The sequence below is a fragment of the Gregarina niphandrodes genome (genome assembly GCF_000223845.1).
Source record: "Gregarina niphandrodes unplaced genomic scaffold scaffold00006, whole genome shotgun sequence".
Classification (NCBI taxonomy): domain Eukaryota; phylum Apicomplexa; class Conoidasida; order Eugregarinorida; family Gregarinidae; genus Gregarina; species Gregarina niphandrodes.
Genome location: NW_011645777.1, coordinates 118,999 through 129,255, shown reverse-complemented (window position 1 = coordinate 129,255; position 10,257 = coordinate 118,999). Strand labels below are relative to the sequence as shown.

Below are 10,257 nucleotides of genomic sequence, written 5' to 3'. Positions count from 1 at the left end.
CAACACTGGTGGTGGAAGCAACAGTGCAGGAGGCTACAACACTGGTGGTGGCAGTTACAACTCGGGTGGTGGAAGCTACAACACAGGTGGTGGAAGCAACAGTGCAGGAGGCTACAACACTGGTGGTGGCAGTTACAACACAGGTGGTGGAAGCTACAACACTGGTGGTGGAAGCAACAATGCCGGAGGCTACAACTTAGGTGGTGGCAGTTACAACTTCGGTGGTGGCAGTTACAACTCAGGTGGTGGAAGCTACAATACAGGTGGTGGAAGTTACAGCACCGGTGCTCGAGGTCTGAGCACAAGTGTTGGAATCAGCAATGCTGGAATCAGCAATGCAGGAGGGTACAGCAGAGGTGGCGGAAGTAGCAAGTCAGGTGGTGTTGGGTACAGCTTAGGTGGTGGCGTTGGATTGGGTATGCCGAGTGTGGAGGATTCTTCGTTGATGGGGTACGGAAAGGGTGCTAAGCTGTCGGGAGCAGCGGAGACAGATGCAGGTGTAATAATTCCTCTGTTGGCGTCTGTGGTGGCGAAGTTTTTTGACGACTCGTCTATGGGTTCGAAGATGCGTTCAGTAACAGACATGGTATGTCAATTATCTGATGCGGAAGCTGAGTCGAAGATGTTTCAGGATTCGGTGTACTTCTGTTTCGTGGAGGACATAGTTGCAGCTACATTGATATGTGGAGAGTCTGAGCAGTCTATAACGTGTCCCAAGTCATTGGTGGAGTATGCGCACACACGTGAGGATTTCCCATCAACGAATTGTATGGTAGCAAATTCAACATTGCATACAGGTACGATTCCGAACGTGGTGAATTTTAGTGATGACGACTTGATATTACCATTATTGATGGTGGATTTATTACGTTCTAGTAATGAGAAAATGTTACCACGATTTATACCTACCAAAGTGAGTGTGCAGGAATCTCTAACCTACCTGCTACTATATCGTTCCTGTATAATTGCAGCGAGCTATTCTCGTCAACCTTATCTATGTGGTGCTGACAAAGTAAATGCACCAGTGTTAGTACCAGGTTGGCAATTACCTTTAGTACTGACATTAATGCCGGAGGGTGATCCTATTTTCACCGCTAAGGATTTAAAGAATGATGGGGTACCATTGGTATTTATTTCACAGTCAAATGTATCCCCATGCTCCTTCCTTATAACAGTCCGTGGTACAGCTACAATGTTCGAATGGATCCAAGATTTTGAATACTGGCAAACACCATTTTTCGCGAACCCGAAAGTGAAAACACATGTTGGATTCACTCGGATATTAAGCTCTGTACTTGCCGCACTTGAAGACTTTCTTGTAGCACAATCTGAACGCAATCAATGCAGCTGTCGGAATACACATCTATTCTTTACCGGACACTCACTTGGCGCCGGAGTTGCACAGTTACTCGCTCTACATTTCGCAGATCGCTATAAGTCTACCCAATGCCCACTAGATGTTTCAGCCGTTGTCTTTGCACCACCAAGAGTCTTCAATGATTATGGAGCTGCTCAATGGCGTAGAACCGTTAATGGACGGGTCGTTCTAGATTCCGGAGATGGCCTTGCTTACATGCCTTGTTACGATGGCAATAGCAAGGCCGGATGGGCACGATGCAGTCGCGGACATATGCCACTACCTGGACGAGGTCGTGATCATTATTCAGATAATTATGGCATCGTTGAAATCAACGTCGAATATGTTGAGAAAAAAGGCGGGAAAACACTCGAAACTCTCATGCAGTCCCTATTCCCATCAGGCACCACTCAAGACGAGCCATCTGTACTCTCCACACTCTTCTCTAAACTCGTCGAACTCGGCATACCCGGATTAGGACGCATTCCAAGTCTTGGAGCCATGGGCGCCTCTCATGTCTGCTCTGCCGCCTGCAAATTCAGCCAAACCGCATGCGGTGGTGATTTCAAATGGTGGTGTGATAAATGCCCCATGCTACTCTAATACCATGATACTCTAATACCATGCTACCCACTCCTTTTTGGCATCATACACCGTCCATCAACCATTCTAGACCCTTTCAAAACAAAATCACACACATCGAATAATGACAGCCACACTGCAAGTAAATACCACCCTATAAGTGTTCACCAAGCACACGTCCCATCCCTCACTAAGCATCCATCCCGTCACCATGTACCCTTACAATACGCCTGAGTCAACGGATCTGATTCCACTCGCTCATTAAATCTGTAGGAGACTTCTTTCTTAATCTGGGGCTCCAGGAGGCCTTGTGGGATGTCCACCACGGGTCTATTAAACTGGCTTACATACGTAGACATCGCCACTGCAAGGACATGTTTGTCATCGCGCAATTTTGCTCTCACTCAATATGGTCACATTCATCTGCTTTTTTTCAAAAACGTGTCTGGATCAATCCCACATGCATCTCGACATGATTACTGCCCATGTTGCGGGCCATTCCCTTCTCCTCCCTCCTCCATTCCTTCTCCTCTATTCCCTTCTCCTCTATTCCCTTCTCGCTCTTCCCCTTTTCTCTGTGCTCATCCACATATCTATGTCTATCTCCCTCTACGTATCTATCTATCTATCTATCTATCTATTTGCGTTAATCAATGCTGCCGTCTCTCAGTCCGCTGAGCCATCTCCGATGGTAAAGGCGTAGTCCTTCTTCTTCTTGACGTCCTTGTCTGTGTCTAGATTCGCGATAATAATAGCTGCCAAGAGAATCATCGGGCTCAGACCCACAGCTAGTTTGGCAGTGTTGGTAAAGAGAGACCACACATTGGAGCCAAGTAGGTAATCGATCATTTATTTCTTATTGTCCGTATATAAGACCAGGCTTGTCCGTATATGAGACCAGGCTTGTTGATCAGTCGTTGGTTGCAGCAAGTAGTGTGGTTGCAGCAAGTAGTGTGGTTGCAGCAAGTAGTGTGGTTGTAAAAATAATAAGGAATAAAATGGGGACGGGTAAAGTGGTTCCGTCCATTGTGTTTGGAGAGGCGGGCAGGGGGGGTTTACAATCTCATAGGCCACATTGTCGGTATGACAGTGCGATTATGGCGACCAATGGAAAGGACAAGGCCATTACCGTCAAGCCAATGGCCAGTGGCAAGTCTGAAGTCAAATCATGGAGGGGGGAGTTGGGTAGTACGAAGTCCCGTGGTCATTTGAGTCGTAGTTTATGTTTATGTTTAGATGACTTTGAAATAGATCGTGAGGTTGTTTGTGAGCTATTAAGTCGAGATTTAGTGCACGAGGCATTCTGGTCAATGATGGCTATGATTGGGAAGCATTCGGGACAGAGAATAGTTGCTGATGATGACCTGTTTGTGTGTGTAGCTAAATATGACCATATGGTGTCTTGTCTGGAAATGTTTAGTTTACTGAAACCGACACATATGGAACATTATTCTGAACCAACATCGGCTCATGATGGTTGGCCTCGTGAGATTATTCGGATGACCAACGGGGCGTATAACAAAAGCAAGCGTTTACAAGCCTCAATCCCTCAGCAGAGGGAGTGGACTAAATTTTGCGAATCATATCAGAAACGACAATCTCAGGAAGGACGAACATATTATGGACCTGATTTTCTACAATCATCCGTTCAACCGGTAGTCTGTGTCGATGATCCAACTTTATTTGCGTCTTATGTACTGGATCCCAAGGTCTCGGTTCAGAAAACACAAATTTTAGCACAATCCTGGATCGATCTTAAATTTGATGGTTTACTTTCTGTTACCGCACAAGTGGATATGACCAAGTTCTGGGTACCCAGCTTTAAATTCCCAATCCGATTGGGACTCAATGAAGCTGTAGAAGTCGTAAGAACTGGCAGAATGGAACGAACAAGCTTATATAAAGTTGATCTTCCTTGGCCCGTAACCAATCGACAAGTCTACCTTCATGGATGGCTGGCCGATGACCTTCATAACCAGTCCGCTATGATCGTATTCAGGGCATTCGAACCCGAAAATTACCCCTACCATCCCTTACTGCAAACCCTTGATCCCAAATCCCTACAAAAAACAGATGGATTCACCGATATGTTCGTCGAAGGCTGCTGCCTTATTAGCCATATTGACATGTCCAAAAATAAAGTTCTCGCCAGACTCTTCTGGAACATTGACCTCAAAACGAGAATACCCAATATACTCATCTCATTTGTCACCAAGTATGTTCTCCTAAAAAGTGTGTGCACACACTTTTGGCTCCCAGATCATCGATCAATTGGGCCTTACACTGGCCGCTATATGCTCCACCATTCGCTACATACTCCACCCCCGTACCTGGCACACGCGCAGTTAGTCAGCTAGTTTGTTTCTTAGTGATAGTCACCTTCGTAGAACTTTCATTCGCATGGGGCTTAATGCGTTAGCTCGCGCCTGCAAGGACGCCTCAGAATGCAACGGCGAATGGAAGGCAATTCGAGACCGAGATCCGTGGCTATATGAATACATTTCACGAAGACTCACTGAAGAACGAAATAATGCAGACAACGTGTCGCTAATACCGGATTCTACTTTCGGCACCGATTCGCCGAGCAGAGTTTCGAAACGGAGCAGGTGGCGGCGGTTTAGAAAGAGCACTGTCAGCTCCATCAAAACGTGACCCACCATCACATGAGCGTCTGCGAGCCTTAACAGGCATGAGAGCCTCAACAGGCCTGAGAGACCAGAACAACTCTCTAAAGGCCAACATGTCGTCTCTGCTATCGTCGAAGAAGGAGGCTTTTCTCCTTTCAAATGGTCGCCGTGCCCGACATATCACACTGGCGGCTTACGACCGACTTCCAGCTAGAGTACTTCGGGCGAGTGCATTGAAAACGTGCGGCGGCTCGGGGATGGGAATGACGTGTCGGGAGAAATCTGTTGGCGGGACTAGGTCTACGGAGTCCCAAACGCTCAGCTTCTGCGCAGAACTAGAAACCGTTGAGGAGATGGATCCCTTAATGCGATTTGTCACATTTTGTATAATAAAGCCTGCAATATACGTTCATAATCTGAGCTGTACAGGTGCCTTGGGCTACGCTCATAATCTGAATTTGAATTTATGCACACGCGTGTGCACACACGCGTGTTTGCGCGCGCATTTACGCGAGGTGTAATATTACAGATGAGGCATATGAGGATGATGGTGAGTAATAGTTTGCAGCAGAGATTGAGTCCTGAGCCTGAGTGGACGAGTGACTGCATGGAGTCGTTGATTTTGATGACTTCTTGGTTGGCTTCGTCGGCTTGTCTGCTGAGGTCGATGGCGAGTCTCGCCTGTGCTTCCAGTTTGGCGCCCATGCCTTCGGCAATGTCTTTGAGTTTATCTACGCCTTTACCGACCTCGAAAATACGTTTGTCGAATTCTTTGTCCCGCGCAGCCCAGCGGCTGATAACGGCCATTTCTTCGGCCGTCGGCTCCCGCCATGCCCCTTCCCCGCCGTCAAACTCCGCAGGCGCCTGCACACCAGCCTGTTCCATCTGCTTCACGAAGTCCGTCAGCTGCATTACCTTCTGTTCCGAATATGCGGACGCGTTCTTGGACAAGTCCCGGCACTCTTCGATTTGCTTTTTGATCACCTGCAACTCCTCAAAACGCACGTCCAACTCAGCCGGATCCACCGCCCGCTTACTCGCCTTCTTGAACGCCTCCTTCAACTGCTGGAACTTATTCACCATCATGTCATTGTTCCGATTTATCAATGATGCCTTTTGAATCGCATCGACACTGTTCCCCTCCGCTGCCAACAAATCGGCCCGGTCACGGATCGCCTTCTTCGTTTCCAAAATCGTACCATACACCTCCTTCTTCAGCCTACAACAAACACATCTCCCCAACCGGACAGACTCTCCCGAAGGACTGGGGGCTGAAGAGACCCGAAGAGGAGAGGACGGCTTCGGGACTCGGAGTGGGGGTCTGGAAGGGGAGCTCGTGCTAAGGGGAGACTGTGAAGGAAAGAGAATGAACGGTCCGGATGAAGCATACAAAGTAAAATCGTCAAGCTGAGCCTCCTGTTCCACCTCAGTGCCCAGGCATGCTTGCTCAATCTTGGTTACCTGCAGTAGCGCCTCCTGCAATTCCCTGCCGAGGGTGCTGAGTGGTGCTGTCTTCACTGGAATTACAGTTGAGTCATGTACCATTTATTTTAGCCAACCACCACCCACATATGCTTGCCATATCCGGCTCCCTCACCTTTGGTGCAACATCCTACCATCAATACGCCACCCCCCCCTTTACCCCCCATAGCGAACCAAAAACGCGTTGCCGAGTTTTTTGTTAAGACCGCCACGCCCGCTAATGGTTGATGCCCTGACAACGGAGCACGGCGCAAGAACGAGACGTTGGAGAGCTACCTGGTCTGCGGTGCAATGTGGCCTTTTGAACGGACTGCCAATAGCTTGCCTGTGTCTCTGGAATAAAGGGCAACTGCCGTGGCAGAGACCTAAAGCCTTTAGAGTTCCTTTTCTGGCCAGAATTGCATTCCCGACGGGCATCCCAGACGTCCTTTCAAAAAGCCAAGCGAGAAAAGTGCTCAATGTCAAGTAAACATTCATAACAGTGACACGCACTCGTGTGCTCAATGACACGCACTTGTGTCCTGTACATATGTGGACGTGTCCATACACGTACGTACCCGTACATGTACGTGTCCATGCACGTTATGACACTCATTGTGGACGTTGTAGGAGTAGTTCCACAGAAGACGTTAACAAAGCGTTTAGAGAACTGATGAAGCGGAACCACCCCGATATCTCCGGTAGGTAAAATGTGGCGTCAACAGACCGGCTGATGTGAGCGTGATGCCTACTCTGACACGTCACGGGCAACAGGTGCTCAACCGGCCAGGAGGGAAGGGGGGGGGGGGGGGTCAATATCCGCTTGGGGGAGGTGTTGGGCGGAATAATCTGCGACCGCCCTTGCAGGTTCGAATAAGATCGCCTCGGCCCTTTCGTCAGCGCGATCGAAATTAATTTTTTAAACGATGAGTAAACGTGTCGGTGTCAAGGAAGAGCTTGCCCAGGACATAAACCCCGTAAGCACCACACTGGTAACCGAGCTGATTCATGGATTGGCCGTGAAGGCGGGCGGGTCAAGGATGACTGGGACTGTGCAGAATGGATTGGGTAGATCGGATCCGTTTTGGGCTAGTCACCTGACCTGTGAATCGAATGCCTTCATTTATACGTCACGAACATGATAAGAACACGGGAGCTCTTACGGTTGCCGACACCCCAGTGGTTGGGACCTCAGTGGCTGGGTCCCAAAAGACTGGTCACGAAGTTAATTCCTCAGGACGACGAGTGGAATGAGCAAGACCGCAAGGAGTCTCGATACAACCGCATTCGGGCTCGTGTGCCCACGGGACACCCGCAGTTGGCGAAGAAGCTGTTGGCCAAGAGAGATGAGTTGACGGAGGAGAGTTGCAGCTATGAACAGTCGACTAGCAACTGTTCGTCTAGTGAGGAGGAGCCTGTGGAAGAGCCGCCGAAGAGGAGGTCTTCCAGGCCGTCGAAAACGGGTGGCGATGGACAAGTAGAGAAGACTGCGAAGAAGAAACCGTCGTCCTCTGAACGGGGTCATCGCGACTCAACGACGAAGGACCGCGAGAGTGGCAGAGAACGCGAGAGTGGCAAAGACCGCGAAAGTGGCAAAGACCGCGATTGCGGCAGAACTCGAGAAAGCGGGAAGGACCGTGACGGTGATAAAAATCGTGACGGTGATAAAAATCGTGACGGTGGCAAGAACCATGACTCCCTGAAGGAACGATCCAAGGATCGTAGTAGCAGGGACCGCAGTAGGGATCGCACCAAGGAGTCGACCAAGGAGTTAACGAAGGCCGGGTCAAGCAAGGAAGCGAAAAAAGAGCGCAGATCTGAGAGCCGGACCTTGGAAAGCCGGACTTCCGAAAGCCGTTCCTCTCCGGATAGAGTTAAGGAAGAAAAGGAGCGCTCACATAGAAGACACCATCACCATCACTCGTCCTCCTCCAAGACTACTTCCACTAAAGAGCATAAGTCGAAGAAACATCGACACCACGATAGCACTTCAGACGACTCGGACGAAAATTCTGACGTATCCATTCAAGTTATTGTACAACAGAGTAACCTTCTGACCCATCGTTGACCCGCACCTGACCTATAGTTGCCACGGCTAAGGGGCGTGTTCCACACACACGGGATGAATGCACACACACCCACACAGGATGAATGCACGGGTGCACACAAAATGCGTACAACATTTGGTTTCAAGAGCCTGTGAAGAAATCATCGAGAAAGAGCGAGAAGAGATCTTCTAAGCCTGCGGCGGAAGGAATACAGTTTGGTGAGAGGAAGGTGCTGGATAGCGAGGAGGGATCGGATGACGGGTGGGAAGATCGTCACCAGGAACGATTCTCTCGAATTAGAGCCAGAGTGTAAGCAATCTCCTCCTACGGTTTATTATCGGTGTTTTTAGTCCGACTGGTCATCCTGGCTTAGCAAAGAAGGTTGCTCAGCTTAGAGAAGCTGTGGAGGCATAGTTGTATTTTTGGTTGGTTGAACTTTGCCTGTGTATTCAAATCTATTTGGGTGATTTGAGGCACAGGTTGGATTTGAACCCGGGGTTGGCCGGTTCGGAATCATACTTGGCCAAGTGGCGGGTGGACGGGGGTGCAGGTGCACTATGGCGACTCCACACTCTCCAAGGACGACCGCAGGCGGGCCCCTGCCGAGCGAGGCGGCCACTTCGAAGCAACCAGCAGGAAAACAGGCGGTCGGAAAGGACCTGGCACAGGGCTCGATGAAGTTGCAGGGACTCAGCACCCCCCCTCCTCCTGCGAAGACGCCTACGCCTGGTGGGAAACCTCCGTCTCCTACAGGTGTGCTGAAGTTCCAGGCGAATACGAAGAACCAGACCACCACTGTCCTCGAAAATGGTACGAATGCCCCTCCCAAAGGGGCAAGCCCGGTTTCGATCCCACGTTCAGTTTCATCTACTTTTTTTTTCAGTTGTGAGTGAGTTGGAGCGGAAGGCACGTTACTACTGGTTATTGTTTAACCGGGAGAAGCGTAAGAAGGGTGATTTACAGAATCAGAACTATTATCTATTGCACGAGAATTTGAAGTTGAATGAGCACGTGCGTGACGAGGGAGCGAAATTGAGTATTTTGGAGACGAAGTTAAACGAGATACGTGCGGATCCTGCGACGTTGAAAGCGATATTTGAAAGAGTGCAATTATTGTATTATCAATTTGATACATTGACACAAAGTCTGGCAGGTGTGTGTGGTACATTAGCATTCGCACCACCGGATACTGGTGAGGAAAAGATTAAATGTATGTTGGACTATTTATATCCCTGCCGGGCATTGGACCCACGACTGGACGGTTTGTTTGGCGCTATGTTAGAGATAGCTGCGGGCATTAGACAGATGCCAAAAGATGTTCAAATTCCACCACCGCCAGGGTTTAGCGCATTGGTTAAGGAGGGGGCATATCCATGGAGTGTAGGGGGTGATGCACCAATATACATCCGCAATCTGTTTCAACCGGATGCATCTGGTTCTCAACTTCTCAAAGCTCAAATGCTGGCAAAAGAATATCTTGCACGAGAAGTCGATCGAAAACAGGGCGATGAATCGGTTGTGCTAAAAGGCTTCATTCTAGAATTCGGTGAAATCACACTACATGACCACAAGTACCGTACTCCAAGCGGTAAACTCGTTGTAGTATGCCGCTTCGACAATGAGGCCACCAACGAAGTTAAACGCGATCACGCACGCCAGGTTGTAGGATTTGATCTAGATGAACAAGATCGCGCCACCGTTCGTCAACGAATAGACCTAGACAAACTACCACCCAAGGTCGCCAACAATATACCCTCTTTCGTATTCGATGTCTACGACGAACTAGACCCAAAAATTCCACTCTTCAGAAGCACCGTCTCCTTCGTAGACCCACTCACTCTCAAATCCTTCCCCGAATACCCCCTACTCACTCTCTCCGGATCTGGCGAACAAGTAGGCACACTCAGCTTCAACCTCTCAGCCAAACCTAGAGACGCCGCACTCCCTGCCACACGCTATCAATCATTCAAAGAATCGGCTCGCGCTAATACCGGCATCGACACTCTCAAAAGCGCCGCTGGCGGAACCGGCGGCGGAGCCGGCGGCAAACGTGGCGGCGCTGGTGCCTTCGGCCGCGGAGACGGCGCACAGGAGTTCGAGGCTGCGCGCCGTACAGGCGCGCTGCCCTTCGGCGCGAACCTGCGAACCCGCGGCCCCGGCGCCGAGATCGGACCGGCCGGCT

The 10,257-nt window shown here is 49.7% G+C and overlaps 5 protein-coding genes across 5 annotated transcripts; 4 read left to right on the top strand and 1 right to left on the bottom strand.

Moving 5' to 3' along the window:
* Nucleotides 1–418: 418 nt before the first annotated feature.
* GNI_043360 (lipase) lies at nucleotides 419–1,960 on the top strand (the record flags this gene model as incomplete). The annotated part of the gene is made up of 1 exon (XM_011131238.1): nucleotides 419–1,960. One exon carries the CDS (start codon nucleotides 419–421, stop codon nucleotides 1,958–1,960), a length of 1,542 nt encoding a protein of 513 aa, XP_011129540.1.
* A 1,076-nt stretch (nucleotides 1,961–3,036) lies between these two features.
* GNI_043350 (hypothetical protein) lies at nucleotides 3,037–4,591 on the top strand (the record flags this gene model as incomplete). Its single annotated transcript, XM_011131237.1, has 2 exons — nucleotides 3,037–4,154; nucleotides 4,327–4,591. The coding sequence occupies 2 exons, from the start codon at nucleotides 3,037–3,039 to the stop codon at nucleotides 4,589–4,591; spliced, it is 1,383 nt and encodes a 460-aa protein (XP_011129539.1).
* Nucleotides 4,592–4,941: 350 nt separating this feature from the next.
* Nucleotides 4,942–6,111, bottom strand: GNI_043340 (putative transmembrane protein; the record flags this gene model as incomplete). Its single annotated transcript, XM_011131236.1, has 3 exons — nucleotides 4,942–4,962; nucleotides 5,077–5,785; nucleotides 5,957–6,111. The coding sequence occupies 3 exons, from the start codon at nucleotides 6,109–6,111 to the stop codon at nucleotides 4,942–4,944; spliced, it is 885 nt and encodes a 294-aa protein (XP_011129538.1).
* A 1,054-nt stretch (nucleotides 6,112–7,165) lies between these two features.
* Nucleotides 7,166–8,095, top strand: GNI_043330 (hypothetical protein; the record flags this gene model as incomplete). Its single annotated transcript, XM_011131235.1, has 1 exon — nucleotides 7,166–8,095. The coding sequence occupies one exon, from the start codon at nucleotides 7,166–7,168 to the stop codon at nucleotides 8,093–8,095; it is 930 nt and encodes a 309-aa protein (XP_011129537.1).
* A 654-nt stretch (nucleotides 8,096–8,749) lies between these two features.
* Nucleotides 8,750–9,789, top strand: GNI_043320 (hypothetical protein; the record flags this gene model as incomplete). The annotated part of the gene is made up of 3 exons (XM_011131234.1): nucleotides 8,750–8,885; nucleotides 8,959–9,710; nucleotides 9,754–9,789. 3 exons carry the CDS (start codon nucleotides 8,750–8,752, stop codon nucleotides 9,787–9,789), a joined length of 924 nt encoding a protein of 307 aa, XP_011129536.1.
* Nucleotides 9,790–10,257: the final 468 nt, after the last annotated feature.